At 39.1% G+C, this 17,414-nt stretch overlaps 1 protein-coding gene across 2 annotated transcripts in view; it reads left to right on the top strand.

Moving 5' to 3' along the window:
* SCFD2 (sec1 family domain containing 2) overlaps positions 1-17,414 on the top strand; it is a 197,533-nt gene that overhangs the window by 33,183 nt on the left and 146,936 nt on the right. For both annotated transcript variants that reach the window (XM_065837087.2, XM_071807498.1), the window contains exon 3: positions 1,857-1,984. In XM_065837087.2, coding sequence (XP_065693159.2) covers positions 1,857-1,984 — 128 coding nt within the window. The remainder of the gene's footprint in view (positions 1-1,856; positions 1,985-17,414) is intronic.

Raw genomic sequence — 17,414 nt, 5'->3', positions numbered from 1 at the left:
TGCTCATGCAAGACTCTGCTTAGATTTATGATGACGAAAATAATTGGGAAAATAAGAACAGGTTAAAATCTTAGAAAACAGAAGCTTAACTTTTCTTCCAAATAGGGGAAAAAAAAAAAGTGTTGTTGTAAGTAGCTTCCTCATGGTTTAGACCTGATTCCTGATCTCTATACATTTTTATTTGGAGCTGCATGTTTAGGAAGGGATTAGTTAACAAGCAAGCAGTGCCCTCTTGCAATCCAAACCTCAGGTGTGCTTGTAAATGACAGTGAGACACTCCCTGGTAATGTGATGCGAACAGGATCAACAGGCTGCATTTAAAAGTGATGCTGGGTGGGTAGGACTGAATCATAATAATTGAGTAGATAGCCTGTAAAAATAGCGTACCCAAAGATCCATTACTTAAGGGAGACTGTGTTGAAGCATCTGTTAATAGTTGCTTTGGGAATCTCTTTCTTATTTCTTGCACTGTCATACGTTATAAATCGCTGTGGTTTTTCTCATGAGGAATCCCCTTGGAGCTGCTGCCCACGAGCAGCGTGCAGCATCAGTGCTCAGGTTGCGCTTGGCGATGGAGAAGAAGGAGCTGCTGCAGATGTGCTTGGCTGCTTTGGGATGTTTTGGGATGCTGCCTCGTCCCTCCGTCACCAGGGGAAGGCTGAGTTGCACTGTGTGAAAGAGAAATGGAAGGACTGTGTCACGTAATCTGACTTTTGCTTCCTTAAAGCATGGCAATAGGATGAAATTTGCTCTTCCTATATGTTTGTGATTTGTTCAGAAGAAAGGTCACTCAACCTTCTTCCCACGGTCCTTTTACTCACACAGGCTTTGACAGAGGATGTGGGTTCCTGGGATAACAGGAGTGGGGCTTTACAGTCCTCTTACCTGGTTTGGGAGATTGCAGAGGTTTGCTAAATACAGCCCTGCTGTTGCAGCAGACTGTAAGCACAGCTGCTCTGTAACGGGTATCAAATGATTTGTTGGGGCTTTATTTTCTATGAAACAAAGCTTGTTTTGGCATGTTTATAAGTATGTTGTAAATGACATCAAAACATATTTAGGAGTTAAATGTCTCCTGAGGAAAAAACAGAGGGAGGTTTTTTTCTTTAAAAAAGAAATTAAATTTTAAAAAAATTACAACACAGTTAATCCCAATGTGTGGCTTTAGCCCCAGGCGAGGGCTTTTCCTCCCTTCTCCTCCCTCCTACCAAGAAAACACTGAATTCATTCAGGACAGCAACAAATGCAGTGTTCTGGAGGAGAGAAAAGACTGACAGGGAATGGACTGCAGATGAGCCACACAAATTCCTAATTTAAGTTTAGCAACAATGAAAAGGAAGGCTGTAAATGCAGAAACCATAAGGACAGTTACATTCTGCTATGGATTATTCTTTTCATGTAAGGAGAATCCATGACACCCAAAGTAACAGTAGCTCATCAAATCATACCAACAGCCTTCAGCATTGGAAGTATTGGCTCTGGGATTTGAGCTCTCATGAAGAGCCAGAGCCCGTCCTTTTCACAGCTTTTTAGTAACTGAAGAAATTTGGACTGTTTCTGATGGTCCTGTGGTTGTACAGTAGTGGTTACTTTGAGGCTGACATGCTTATTTATTATATATGAATTCTAATGCTTTGTAATTAGCAGCAAAAAACTCAGATTTTTTTTCCTGTAAAACCGTAGCAACTGTTCCACTAAGAAAAAATCAAGCTTTTATATCACTTTATTTTTGCTTGTATCCTGCCCACCTCAGAGGATTTACTAAGTAGAAGCACTCATCTTAAAATATAAATGTTGTCTTAAGCTTACTCCATTATTCAAGCAATGTTTAGTATAACCCTGTCATTTTCTTATAGTGATCCAGCTGCCAAAGCTCTCTGGGAGTCCTTCATGAACCTCAAACAAAAGGAAGCTGTGATGGAGGCCAGGAGACACCTTGTGGAAGCTGCAAGCAGGGAAAATTTACCTATTAAGATGAGCATGGGTGAGTAGTGTGACGAACCCTTCGCTGTATAGTGGTAATGTGAAAGATCATGTCAGCTCCTCTTCTTCCACTTAACACTCTCAGGGAGAAACTCACCCCATTCTTGGTTCATCCCCATCCTTGTCAACAAATTTCAGCTGACCATCGTGGCTACCACAGGATCTTTCTGGTCTGTAAGTGAGAGGCAAGTGTCTCCTAAATATAACAACCTTAAAAAGAGTGAGAGCAGTGGTGAAGCAGTCGAGTTACAGGAAGGAGGGTTTTAAAGGCATGCAAATGGTTAGCAGTGCTGTTTTTGTGCAAAGCATGAGAATATGGTTATTCTTAAAAAGTCAGCAAGATTTGTGAACTGACAGCAGGTGTTGTAAATAGCAGCTGATCTGATGGAAGGTGTGCAGATCTTGCGTTTGATTACATTGTAAAGTGATTACATTATGTAGGTAGTGAGGTTTATGTGAAGTAAGGCTGCCTGGCCTAAGAGAATTTAAGCTGAAAACCACATCTGGGCATTCTCTAAACCTGAATTCTTGAAAATGTTAGCTAGACGGAATATAATGACTGTCAATAGCTTTTTTAGAATCTCATTCTCACTATATCCCGTACTCAGTGAAATGCAGGAATTGATATCAAGTTAGGCTCATAAAAACTGGTATTGCTCTATACTGCAATATATGGGGTTTTTTGCATTTTATATACTCTGGGACTATTTAATGCTGAATGTTTCATCAAGAGAGAAAGGTCCTCATGGAATAAGAGTAATAGGCTTTTATCTGGGACTCCAGAGTAAACTGCCAAGATATCGTAGAAGAATTAGATGTACAGCCAACTCATGTACTCTTAACAACTATAATATTTCATATATTGTATGGTCTTTACAAATACCTAGAGCATGCATTTAGTAGATTATTAATCAGAAATACTAGATTTCTGCAACAGTAATGCTGTAAGCTGTTTTAAGGAAATGGAAAAGGAGCAGCTGTGAGAGGGCTGTTACTGTGCCTTACCTCCTTCAGACAACTTTGTAAATAACAGAATTTTGTTTAAGGTTTCACTGATAACATGTGTGTGAGTATTCACCATGATGGCATTAAGAAGCCCCCACTGTTTTTCTATTACATATGCCTTAAAAAAAAGATTATTAATGTTGAAATTTAGCTTTGTTTTAGAAGTGATTACTTCCTATCTTTGAGAGGTAACGATCCATCTACCTTTGCTGCCTTGTGTGAATGATTAGATCAGCCACCCTTTCCTCAGTGTTCCCTTCCCATGGTATCCAGTGAAGGCTGCAATAACCTGGATCTTGGTCGTATCAGCTGACACTTACTGATGGCAGACTAAACATCTGACATACGTGGGCCCAATATAGTGCTATGTAGAAACACTGAAGAGTTGATGGTGAAACAAATTTCTGACTCTCTAGTTCTTGACACTTGTGTTTTCTTGAAGTGTAGCTGTAATTTACTAATATTTAGGGAATTTTGTTATTTATTTTGTGAATTGTGTATTTATCTTGTGCTAGAATCATAATCAGTTGTTAACTTTGTAGTTGCACTTCAAAAGGTGAAACAAAATTTGAGGCAGTCTTGTAAATTATTAACATGCATAAAATTAGAAACAAAGAAAGGAGGGCACTGCAGTCACCAAAATCAAAACTTCTTAGTTAGCGTAAATGCAGAAAACCTACAGCTCATGTCTATGTATCACATTGTCCAATGACAAATATTTATTAATGAATTTTTAGAACAGATCTGCATCTTTACGGCATTCATTGCTTGTTCATCACGCTACATCTTGGTCCTTTGTAGAGAAGCTGGAAATTGTGTTGTTTATCAATTGCTGCTTTTGCTGAGAAGGAAAAATTCTGGTGGCCTGTTCTGGTCCCGATTGCTGTGTTTTAGTGGAAAGGCTCCTTCCTGTGGCTGTGATATGAGGCAACACTGGCTGGAGAGAAGAGAAATACTTTCTCTCTTTTCTGTGCTTAGACTTAAGTTTTTATGATTTTACCTCAGGTTCTGCCTGTATCAGAAAATCTTGGTGGATTGCACACTGGTTTTCCCAACACTTAGGATATTTTCTGAGCTTTTTATGGCCCTAATATTAAATGTAAGAGGATTTTTCTAGCATGAAAGTTGCCTCTTACTTTCTTTACCAAGACCAGCTGTGTCAGATGGTAGAGTGTTTTCTTTGCTACTACTTTTTTTCCTTTCCCCCCTCCTGGAAATAAGGAGTGAATTACATTTGAAAGCAAAGCTTTGAATTCCATTTGGTGTAGCTGAGCCCTCCTGCAGTGGCCACCTGCATGAAAAGCTGCATCACGTGTGACACTGGCAGCACAGGAGCCCTGTGCAGTGATGAGAAACCTGATCCCATCCTGTTTCCGTATTTTCAGTGCAAGGAAAATAAATTCTGTTGTTTTCTGGGCTTTAAAAGGCTGCTCATTACTCTGAGGTCTGCGTGTGCTTGCCCACGTTTCCCTGGCAAGCAACGTGCCTGACGCGCGCCTTTCCTCTTTCTCTGCCTGGCTGCATGTGGCGGGAGCCCTGGCAGTTGTGGGAGGACACACAACACCCCCAAATGTCCCAAATGCCACTGGGAGCTCCATTTTTTCCTGCTGAAATCAGCAGGAGTGGAGAGAGAAGTTCTGAGGAAGAAGAAGAAGAAAGAGAAATAAAGGAAATGAAGAATTTTGTCCAAATTTTTTGAGCTGAGTAGATTTTATTAGTTGTACCCAGGGAAGTGGTAGTGGGGATGTCTGGAAGTCCTTATGACTGTTTCAGGAGAGATCAGCATAGAAAGAAGGTAGCTGAAGATAAGCTGGTAACATTTCACTGAAGGTTTTGGTGGATGGACTCTTGGAGGAAGCCCAGTTTCAATTTACGAATGTCATGGAGATGGTCTTAAATAGAGTAACATTCTCTCCTTTTTCTGTAGCCATCTCATACTGAGGTTTTCGAGTGGGCCATTAAGTGGTCTTATACCATCTTCAAGGAAGATTTGCATTGTTTTTTCCCTCCATTTATGTCCAAGGAAAGAGTGTATTTTTATCTGTCATTTCACTATGTCCATGAAAGAACTACACTGTTGTTAAAAATTACAGCAAGTGATACAGGCTAGTAAGCTGTCCAGAGCTTTTCACTGCAAGCATTTTAAAACGCTGTGTATTTTTAAGGAAGAATTGCAAGTCTTAGGAAACCACATTACAGAGGGAGACAAAGTGGGAAGCGATGGTCCATAAAACCAACTAGAACACAAAGCTATGGAGCTACTTTGCTCTTTCCTTGCAGAACAAAACCTGAGCTGTGTAGCTACGTAGCGTGTTTGATTTTCTGAGGTCCACCCTGAAGAAGGCAGGCAAAGCTCTGTGCAGAATTCTAGCCAGTATGAAGGATTTACGTGTGCTACGTCCAGCTTACTTACTGTTTAATTAATTCCATCCATAAATACATTACAGGGGTATATGGGTTTTGAAGATGTCATTTCCTGTGGAGTTTAGTAATGCTGCCAGGATTGACTTTTGGGGAGAAATTCTTCGGTATTGCTTACTGTGGGCATGCTGACATTGAGCCCCTTCTTTACAGGATGCTATAAATGTGTTGAAACCATGTTACTAACATAGTAGTTGCACCTAAGTTTTGCCTTAACCCTTTCAGGTAGGTGCATTTCCCAAAACAGTAAATAGGCTTCTGTCTTTTACTAGATGTCTACTTAAATAAAGAGGCATTAAAATATTCCATATCTGTGGATCTACGTAGACATACACACAGAAAAAAATAAAGCAAGCCATGAACAACAATTTTTAAGAACTACGTCAGCTCCATCTTGCCTCTGAGGCAGTCCCATTTGTGTTTGGGATACCTAAGTGATCAATATCTGAGGAAGATAAGTATTTGCCAAGTTCTGGTCAGGTAGCCCATTGTGTAGGTGTAAATTATTTTGGCATAATAAAAGCCCTGATATTTAAGGAAATCTGTTTTATTTAAATAATTAAGTCTCCTGTTGAAAAGGTCTTTGGAAGACAGTTTAGAAGATCATCAGAATAGCTTTTGGTGAGATTTATAGGTTTGTGCTAAATTGAAGTGAGATTGCAAATACTGGGAAGGGAATACTTCTGCTCACCTCTCCAGGTAAGTGACTGTAAGGAGTTCTGCTCAGAAGCAGCGGCCTGACTTACAGTACAGCGGAAAGGTTGCTGGTTTTTCCATTCCTCTTCTTTCCGTTCTTCACAGGCCTGATGCATATCTTAATCATCTTCTGAACATGGCAGCCCATGAATCTCTTGTTGAAAGCTTTGCTATTAGCATAGTACTTGGCAGTGGTAAATACTGTGCTACAAATGTTCTTTTGTTGCTTTAGAAACACCCTTGGTCTTCTGTTTGAAAAGACCACAGTAAACCTTGATCGAGTCTGAATTCCTTTATTGTGTCTTTTTACTGGCATGGAGACTGATGAAAGTCGAAACGCTGGTATAGTAACAGAAACAAAGTGCAATGTGCTGTTACATGAGCCCTTGTTAAAAGAAGAAAAGCCTTTTAATTTCTTTCTATTTGAGCTGTACAAATACAGTTTTAAAAATCAAGCTCACTACAAAATCAGCAAAACCTCAAGCTTTGTGGAGTACTGTAATTTTTTCAGATGGGCTGGTTTGCATATGTTGAATTGCACTCTAAAGTTTGAGTAGAAGTGGAAAGATCCTGAAATTTTGACCTGGAGATATGAAAAAACATTTTGAGTTCGGAGATATGAAAAAACTTTTTGAGTTAGAAAAATAGCTTAAAATGACCAGGAAAATGTGGAAGAATACCTTATCTTAAAACATTATGAATATAAAATGTGCATTTTTTTTTTAATTAATGAAAAGTTGCATTGGACTGTAATGGTGTTTAACATGCTATTTATTCTTCACAAAATCAATGCAAAAATATTCAAGATTCAAGACCATGAATTCCTGTACTAAACTATTGGGATAAAAGCTACCCACTAAGAAAATGAGCTATAATAAAGTAGGTAAGTATGTACTTATCTTTCCAGATAAATCAAGCCTGATCTCAGATACCTAAATGCACCTTGGCCAACCATTAGGTAATTCTGTGATGGAGACAAGTAGTGAGACAAGATCAGTCTGGGTTTGAGGTTCTTACAAAGGAGGAGAAGGCAGATCGACATTGCAGGGTGTTTGAATCCCTCCTAAAGCACATCTCTGGGTACATGGTGGGTACCTGGGTAACAGCTGGGCTTGGGAGACACTGCAGCCCCCAGTTGTACAGAGAGGTCATATGGTAGACTGCTGCTTGGGACGTTTATGTACATTGCCCTGTTGCCTGCTTACCTGGTCTCCAAACCCATCGGGAAAGCAGCTGCAGAATTGGTGAGGAAGCAGCCAAAGTCTCCTTTTGGGCATCCCCATGAAGCGGGAGGCTGCCCGGACCAACTCAACTGAGACAGGCCTGGCTCAGCCTGAGATGTCCCGAATTCCAGATGATGGATCTCACCGTCCTGCTCGAGGGGCTCACTGGTGTTCTCGGGGCAGTTTTCCAAGGAGAGGGGATGCTCCTTGTCTCAGACCTGAACTCCTTCCACTGCGCAACCTGGATCCTGCGTAGGCAGTTCCTGAGTTAAATTAGTCTGGTTTTTGCTTTGTCAAAAGTAACGGAAGTCTTGCAGTGTGGGACTATCTAGCCAAGGAGATTTGTTTTTTCCAGCCTGTTGCAATACTGAGTTCCTGATTTCTCCCTGTAGTGCGACTAAAAACGAAGTCTTGACCTGAAGCAAATGTTCCTGATCTCCATGATGGTCAATACAGCAGATGTTATGTTGCATCATTCACCCCTGGAGGCAGGAAGGCTTTTTGCTTCTCAGAGTGCTAGTTTTTGAAGTGTTTCTGAATGTTTTGGATACATTCCGATTTGGGAGGCTTCTGTGTAGGCCTTTGCATTCCCAGAGGAATGCTCCTTGAGTATAGTTGAGTTAGGCTTTCCCTGATAACTTTTGATGAAGACTGTCTTTCTGAATAGTCACTACCATATTAAGAACTGTAGAAAGAAATTGATCTTATGGCTGTGTCACCTTGCAGTGTTACACTAGGATGAAGTTCAAGGTTTCGATCCTGTTGAGTATGGTCAGAGTGTTCACATAACTAAATAGATCCCATCTTCTGATAGTCATCTGGTTTTGCCAGTCTAGGACAGAGAGGTTGGTCCAAGCTCCAGATGTGCAAAGAGTATGTAACTGTTTTTCTTAAGCAACTAAACTTTTCAGGTCATCTCTGTAACTCATTAGATATAACAGAAAGGATGAAAGATACTGATATTCCTGCCAACAAAGTTCTCTGTTTTTCAGGAAATGTGACAAAATAGCTGACACGGAGAGAGATTCAAGAGCAGAGCAGTTTGTCTTTCATCAGTAAGTGACACTGCATTTGTGTGTAGTGTTGCCTAGAAGCATCACCAGCTGTAGTGCCATCTTTGCACTAATCCTTATGCTTCTTTCAAAGTTAGGTGCTGAATTCAGCAAAGTGGTGTGTCAGTTCCTTTTTCAGTCTCGCCTGCTGATACATAGAGTAGCATCCTTGAGAATACATAACAGTTGCTCGAAAGAGAAAACAAATATACTTCAGAATAACTGGAACTATGTGAGGTGTGATGTCCGTGTGCGTATTTTTCAATTTATCCTCCATGCCTTCTTCTTCAGTCTAGCGCATAGAGGTTTCGGTAGTTGAAAGAAATGTGTGCTTTATGAGGTGCAAGCAAGCACTGGTGGTCTTGATTTGAATCCTGTGCAGGTTGAGAAGTGAATGGAGTGCTTACTGGGCTTGGAAATTGCTGTTAGTGTGGAGACAACAGCTTGGCAGAGGCTTTGTGGTAAAGAGGAAAATAAGACAGCAGCAGAAGGCTCATTTTGAGAGCACAGGTATGCATTCTTTTTTATCAAGTGCATGTCAGAGAAACAATTCTGTAATATGAAGTTAACTGAAAAGGATTGCCAGGAGATTTGCACTTCTTGATGACTGCCTTCAGCTTAGCACAGGAGGAGCAGTATCAGCAAATATGGATGAATTTTCAAATAATTTTAAGTTGGAATGGATTTCTAGAGGTCATGAAGTTCAATCCCCTGCTCAAACCAAGGACAGTGTAAGAGTTAGAATAGATGTGTTGGACCTTGTTCAGCTGACTTTTGAGTATGTCTGAGGGTGATCTTTCGAGGTCCCTTCCAATCCCTAACATTCTGTGATTCTGTGATGGCAATTCCACAGCTTCTCTGGGTACCCTGCACCAGTCTTAACTTATCTCATGGAGAAAATGTTCTCCTTTATGTATAGGTTGATTTTTCACTTGATGCAGTGTGTGGCCGTTGCTTCTTGTCCTTTCACTGTGAGCTTCCAAGATGTCTGATTTAGTCTTCTCTGTAATCACTCATTATGTCCTTGAAGACAGTAAGTAGATCCTATCTCTGCTTCCGTTTCTTGAGACTTAACAAGCCCATGTACTTCAGCCATTCCTTGTGCATTACTTTCTCTAGCCCCCTAAATCATTTTAGTGTCCTTCACCAGACCCACTCCAGTGTGTATTTTACTGTGGAACCCGAAACTCCATACAGTACTCCAGATGATGTCTCACGAGTACTAAATAGAGGGTTAAATCCACTTCCCTCTGCTTGCTGGCTGTGTTTGTGCTGATGCCACCCAGTACGTTTCGCTTCCATTGCTGCACGGGCATACAGCTAATTCCTGTGCAACTTGGCAGATACACTTCATCCTGAAATTCAGAGTGGTTTAGGTCACAGATCCACTGTTAAGACTATCGCAAGTTAAAGAAACACAGGAGAAGTTGAAATAAAGGCTGGGGGAGGGAAAGAAAGGACTTTATGATTACTACAAAATGGCATGTTGAATGTGGCAAAAGACTTGCTAGTGTCTACAAGTATCCATGAAATGTGTTAGTGAGTGCTGTTTTTTCTGAAGTTGAAAAGAACTGGAAGCTGCTGTGTTGAAATATTGTGCTAGCAAACAACAAATTTTAATCCTTCTTGATGGACTTTTGCTCAAACATTGGAAATGTATAAAAATAAGAGGTCTTTTTATGCACAGTTACTTAAGCTTACTGTTGTTAACTGTATTTGTTTTATTTGGGCAAGAGCTTGAGGACTGAAAAAGAGTTACTGTGCCAGGTCCAGACACAGACTGTGACTCTTCAATTTCAATGAGTTTGAAGGTGAAGGAACTCTGAACTGGCAGAGCAGTGCAGTGTATTTCATGAGGAAGAAGAAAAGCCTAAAGCAATAAAGGTGGCTATAGGTAGCTGGAAGTTCTTACCCAGCTCTGTCTGTCTTGTAGCTGCTCAGATGATTGAGCCAATTCTTTTTCTTTTAAATAGTTTACCAGTTTCTTTCCTTCTGTTTCTCACCCTTCCCTCAAATGGTATTTCATAGTTATGCTGCTTTATGGCTTGGGGAAAACACCACTTCACATCTGCCTGTTACTTCTGCACTGCTTTGTCTATCCTTAACGGCAGAGTATCAATTAGACCCCTGAAGTACAGCTTTTTTCTGGGAAATGTCCATGCTAATATCTATCTTGTTGAGGAGAGAAGAGAGGAAAAATGTTGATACAACATCCGTGTCATTTACACACCCTGTCTGAAAAAAGTACCTCAAAATACCCAGTCTTCATCTTAATTGCTGAGATGAAAAGAATGATGTGGAATGTTCTCTTACTGCAACAACAGCTGTAGCTTTTGGGAATGGGTTTGGAAGTGGTCTTGAGAGTTACTGAAACCTGTGTTCTGGTTAAAGAAAACATGCCTCATTTACAGGAGGAGACTGCGGCAGGTATTGTGAAGTGCACTCATGACAAAATGGAACAAGTTTTAAACAAAACAGGTTAGCAGAGACTTTTTTAATCCAAAACTGAAATTCCTCAAAATAGTATTAGAAAAAAATAGAAGTTTTGCGAAGCATCATGTTACTTGCTCTATTGCAATACATGTATTTGGAGGCAAATTTTCGCCTTCAAATTTTAGGAAGGTATTCTCTGCGGGTGACTGTAAATGGCTTTTTGCTGTTCTGGTTTAGGAAATCCAGTGTTGCTCAGATATGTTCTGAGTGTTGTGAGTGTGGTTTGCTTGGGTTTGTTTGTTTGTTTGTTTGTTCCAGAATGTTTGGGGGTTTTTTGTTGGTTTTTAATGACTAAACTACTGCATTATCCATCATGTAAATTACCATAAAAAACCAAGAAGTGTAATATTGGGACTACTCACACCTATTTTATGTTAAATGAAAGACTTCAGTTAGCTCTGGAGTAGCAAGTACCATGTTTTACCCTAGGCTCTTGTTATATCTTAAAGGTTTTTTAATCCTAGGTTAATTTACAAAGTTTCAGTAAAGGTGTTTTAATCTCTTACTGCAGCTATGTCATTGATCAACGAATAACCTACTGCATGCTGGATAGTTTCTTGTGGGTGTAAGATGGGTAATGGTTTAAGTCCCAACAAAACTGTAAAGTATGCCATACTAGTGTCTCATACCTCATTTACTTCACACTTGACTGCTATAAAACAGGTAGCAGATGGAAGTGAAACACAGAACCCTGTGCAGTGGTGTGAAACAGAAATGTGCTGGTGGTATGTTATCTTTGATTAAATTGTAGTTGGCAGATGGATACAGGGCTATTTAGGTAACCTTACTGTTCCTTTGAAGGAAGGAGTGTGGTGACAATAGCCTTTCTATGTGTCTGGAATATTTTTTAAGTGCTTTTTTTTTCTTTTTCTAATCTTTAAATTTCATTTTTGTTATGGATGATAAACACTTAAATATGAACTTGTGGCCAGGTCTCCTTCTGGTTGTGATTAGAGTTGTTGATAATTCTTAAAAATGTAAAGGAAAACAGCAGTGTGTTGCTCTTGCAGGAGTTCTACAAATATATAATTTCATTATTTGTATTCTTTGTTAACATAGTACTGCAAAGCTTATATTAACTTCAGTATGAAGTTTTTTTGTCTTAATAAAAGTACTGTGAAAAGCCTATATTAATGTGGTCTTTCTCCAGAAAATTTACGTAACATTCACAATAGTTGGGAGTAAACATCAGTGTACAGATGAACACTTGTTGAAGTTTTGAAACAAAGATTTAACATAAATGTACATTGTTATTAATTTTTACAGTGTGTATGTTTCGGAGGAAAAGATTTTGTGGGTTAAAAGCTTAAAAATTTAAATAGCATTTGCTTGCAAATATGTTTAGTTTATTTTAGGGCGTGTTTAAGGATTATCACAAATGTGAAGCTGCACTCCTAACACTTACAGCCATGCTTTATAAAGCTTATCAAGTATTTTTAAATGACTGTCTTTTTAAAGAGTACTCTGACAATGGTTCATCACACAATCTCTTAAGATGATTTTTATGCTCATTTTGAGATATTAGAGTCAGGTCAAATAATCTGCCTTTGAGAACAAAATAGATTGTAAGTAGATCTCTGTAATATTTAGAGTTTTAAAATATAGCATCATGGAAATAGAATATGTTGTGGAAATAAAAAAAATATTTGCATAAACTGTGAATCATGCATCTCTGAATTGTAAACAAGTGTTAAGGTATTGTTCATTCACTTCAAACGATTAATCAGCTTTTGAATAGATATAACTGGTATCTTTTTTTTCAGAAACTACTAGCTCATGTTGTTTTGAGAGATGTCATAAGTACAGGACATCTTGAAGGACTGGAATCTGTAGTGGATCACATTGTTTCTAACATGTCTAAATAAACAAAACAAATTGCCCAGGAAAGGCTGAAATGCTTCTTCTGGTTTTTGATTACCCATTAGTCAGTAGTAGCTATAAAATTAGATCAGTAATCTATAGAAATAAGCTGATTTTATGTATATACAAAAATATAAATAATCAAATATATAAAAGTAAAGCATGAAAAATACTATTAATTGGTTACTGAATAGTGATGCCATTTCCCGAAATAAAGTAATTGTATTGCCATCTTCTGTTCTCTGCTAAAATTTATTTGGTATTTTTTCAGGTACATACCAGAGATTTCTTTTATTCACTAAGATTATTTTTCGCTGATGATGTCTTCTGTTGTATCTTTTCACTCTTGAAAATAAAAATGTTGAAGTTTCAAATTTGATTTAAAAAATACAACAAAACAAACAACAAAATCAAACAAAACAACCAACCAGCCAACCAAACAACACTGTACTTGTAGACTCTCCATTTGTGATGTTCAAGACATGGTTAAAAACACTGGAGCAAATCTTTTAAGGCTCTGTGAACCTGGGTGAAAAATAAAGCACGTATTCATTAAGTCCAAGAAAAGGAAATTTACTGGAGTTGCTGGTTTTTATATTTGTAGGGAGACAGCATGGTTGGAAATAAGATACAGCTCGCTGTACATGTGCTCTGTGATATCTTCATTTAATAGGGTGTGCTACCCATAATGGCTGTGTTTGATATCAGAAGGAGAGCTCATGGACAGGGGTTGGGAGATGCTGATTCTGGTGTGTGGTTGGCACACAGGGGAGACGCGTGGCACCTGTGCTTTGCTGGGACAGTGGGGCAACTCTGGGGATCAGCACTACATACCGTGCTTTGTGTGTTTCACCAGATGACAAAAGGGGCTTAAGAATTCATTTATGTCAAGAAAAGAGCCATCTAGTTAAAAAAAGAGGGGAACACATTGGAAGAAAGCAGCTGAAAGTGATGTATTGTTGGAGTAAAGGGAGAAAAGCATCACAGAGAATGGCCTGTGCTGAAGGGTTTAAACCAGAGTACGTGCTGGGGCACTTGTGAGTTCTCTGAAGTAAGATATGAGGTGGAATGTGGCAATATAGTAAAACTGGGTGGCTTGCCCAGTGCTTCTTTTTCTTCCTAGCATAATAGTATAAGTCTCATCATTCAGTCTCACAAAAGATGACTCGTTACACAAGAGACGTGGTGAATTACGTATGTAGATACTCATACATCATCATGTTTTCCATTCCTATTTATTTGCCTACCACCCAAAATGATTGTTAGGGTATTCTCAGCTGCAGAAGTCTTCCAGAAATCGTCAAAGAAATAATCAGTCCTGTGAATAATGTACCAAAGAAGAACAATGACCTCTCTTTCTGTAGGACAGCCTGCCAAGAACACTCTTGAAGTGCTCAGTGTCTGAAAACATATGTCTTAGTGCTAAATGAGGACATGTGGGAGCCACCTGAAATCCTTTGGGCATGTTATTTTAAGACAAACAAGTTAATTCATTTCTGAGAGAACTTTAAAGCATCCAGGAGCTGATTCACCCAAATTTGCAGATTTCAAGTCGCTTTACAGTCACAATGAATTACTATTTTCAAGGATTAGTTTTTTTTAGGGCTAGAGACCCTCTGGTTGGGACTTGGCCTAGTGCTCACTGTTTCTAATCTGGTCGGATAGGTGAAAAGTAAGGTAACAAAATAGAACCATGGTACATATTTAGTCAAGATTAAGAAAGGGATTTGAGAAACTATGGTATGCCAGTATTTAATTGGAAGTTTAATACAGATAGTGACTCATAGGAAGCTTCATTCTGGAAGATAAGATTTCACATATTTGTTCAAACAGTTCTGAAATTTGCTTTGATATTTGGGAGGGCAACCATAGAATATTGTAGATGCTGGCTACTGTGGGTTGTTACTTTTTTGTTCATACTGATTTAACAATGAAAATGAGAAACTGAATGGTAGAGTACAGAATGAAGGAAAGAATGGGTTGGAGTGGCCATGCATTTAAAAAAAAAGGCTCTGAAGATCAAAAAAGAAAAAAATATCAATGCATAATGAGTCACATAGGCTACCAGTTATGTTTGTCAAAACCTTCTGAATGTACCAGGAAACTTGAAAATGTAGATAATATAGGAACTGTAAATCGTAACTGGCATCATATTTAGGCATCTACATTTAGGTGCTTAGAACTGAAAATCTTGAAGATTGTATTACAGTGCTTTAGCTACAATTTTCTCACCTAAATGATTGAGTATTCTTTGTTTTAAGGCACATTAAAAATTTTGAAAGAATAGTAACAACTGATATTTAAACATGGTTTTGATTTTGTAATAAAAGACTCAGGCTAATTAGCAGAGAAGGCTAAAATAGCTTATGGCACTTGTGTGAATATAAATTATCTGTATAGGAACACTGTTGAAACAAGGATTTGATGATACCATACACATCTAGTGATGAACAATAAACTGCTTTTGAGAAAACTAGCTCAGTGTTACAGCTGATGAGACTGAAGCCACGTTGGGTTAGGTGTTCAGACTCCTATGGCAAGTGTTAGTTGAGTGGTAAATAGAGTCCAGCCTTATTTGCTCTCTATTCCAGGATTTGCTAAACCTCAGCATAGTTGTCACCATTGTCAATGACTTCTGTGTCCTTGAAAGCCACTGGAGTGCACACCTTCAGATGTGTGACAGGTGAGAGACTCTGCCTCTTTGAAGGTCCATCAGTCTGGAGTGACTTGAGCTGCACTGGAAAGCCCATGCCAGGCAGGGCAGAGCAGCCGAGCTCCAGTGCCCATGTCCTGCAGCTGCTGCCAAGGGGGCAGGAAGAATGGGGGTCAGTCAGGGCCAGCGAGGGAGGAAGGCTGGTCACGGCTCTTCCTCAGTGGCACAGTCCTGCGGGAGGCTGCTGCTGCCGTGCAGTTTTGGTTGTACTTCAGGGCTGCGTGGCCCCCAAGGTGGGCTTACTGTGAGGCTGCTGCAGTGGGGACTTGTTTGTTGTCATACCTGTGACCATGGGGTTGTCTGAATACCAGTGCTCCAACAACAGAAAAGGGAGGCAGGCATACAAGTGACCATCAGTCCCAGAGCAGATGGGTTTGTGCTTGTGGGAGATGGGCGTGTGCTCTTAGAAATAAGCCTGTGACATCTGCTTTCAGTCTGCTGTGAGGTTTAGTGTTCTTCAGGTCCAGAGCCTGATTCTGTAGAAGCCATCCAAGCAGCATCTAATACTGGCCTACTTTTCATCTCTCCAAAGAACTAGGGAGTAGTTTGTGTTCTTCTTGTCTTTATTAACAATTTAAGGACTGGATGACTTTTTGAGTTGACTAAAAAAAAGTTGAGACAAAATTATTTTTGTGGTACTTGCTCTTGAAGAGTGTTACTGAAACTTCCTAAGAAATACAAAAGCATTTAGAGTTAATAAGAATAACATCTGGAAATTACACTAACAAGGAGACACAAAGGGCGTCATCCATCCTACTAAATTGCTCCCACTTAGTTTGCAAAATATCTGACTCCCTTAGCAGCACCATTGTCCAATTGGCTTCATGCACTATGAGGGTTTTCTACATTCCTCACAAGTATCCAGCATTGGACATGATTGGGCCAAGCTGCTGGGAGAGATAGGTCTGTATTCCTAAGACTGTGGATGAGGAAAACAATGTATTTGGAATTTTTCAGCCCTCTACTGCCTTGAAAAATCTCACCTGTGAACAGAAGTGTGCCAAGGCCATTTCTGATTCGTGGTTCTGTCAAGTGAAAAATGGACCTCAGCAAAAACACTCTGGCCACTGAAGCTCAAAATGCTCTTGCATGAAACTGAACTAAGTTTAAAGCTATGTGTATTTGGCGATTCTTGTAGTCTTGGAAAAGCATCCACTTATTTATTCAATCAGTCACAAAATGTACTTTCCTCTTTACTTGTTTTCTTGTCCCTATGGAGATAATTAACTAAGTGTTAGATGAAAAAATAAGGGCTGTATGTTTGCAACAGCACATTGATAAATCTGACCTTTGCTCTTTAGACACCTCGCTCATCCATAAATCCTTACATTAAAAAAAAAATGCACTTTGGGATTCTGAATTTTTAAAATTTGCTTCTACCAGTAGATCTATCTTGAAAAATAATTATTTTCTTGAAGCGATGCCTGCATTTCACTATGTAGACTGCAGCATTAATTTAAAATGGAAAATTGTCATATTGTGGAATTGTGTCTTGATGTCTACAAATGTGGTTTGTCTAGTTAACTTTTAGTTTAACTGTTGAGGTGAAAGTCTTTCTGTTCTACTCAGGCTACTCTCACTACTCAGAAACAGATTTTTGACAGACCTTTAATATTAGTTACTGGTAATTTCTACCTCAATATGTCTAACTTGAGTGATCAGCATTACTCATAGAAGAATTATTTCTTCCCTTCAGTCTTACTGTACACATCATCATTTGTGTACATAGTATTAACTGCATTTTATATATGATATAGTGTTGCAGATGTTGGTATTGAGTGCTGCTATTTTCACATTTAACAAAAAATCATTTATATCAATTATTTTTTTTTTACAGACAAGGTAACTTCTGTAACTTAGAAGTTGCCAAACGTGATCTGTTGGTCTTTTGGGATCTGCTCTGAGTTCTTGAAAGCTGGAGGTGGAATTCAACATCTATATGTTTGCCAATTAATTATTGTAGGAGTG

Source organism: Patagioenas fasciata, chromosome 4 (genome assembly GCF_037038585.1).
Source record: "Patagioenas fasciata isolate bPatFas1 chromosome 4, bPatFas1.hap1, whole genome shotgun sequence".
Taxonomy (NCBI): Eukaryota; Metazoa; Chordata; class Aves; order Columbiformes; family Columbidae; genus Patagioenas; species Patagioenas fasciata.
Note: the sequence above shows the minus strand (reverse complement) of the source record. Positions and strands in the feature narration are given on the sequence as shown.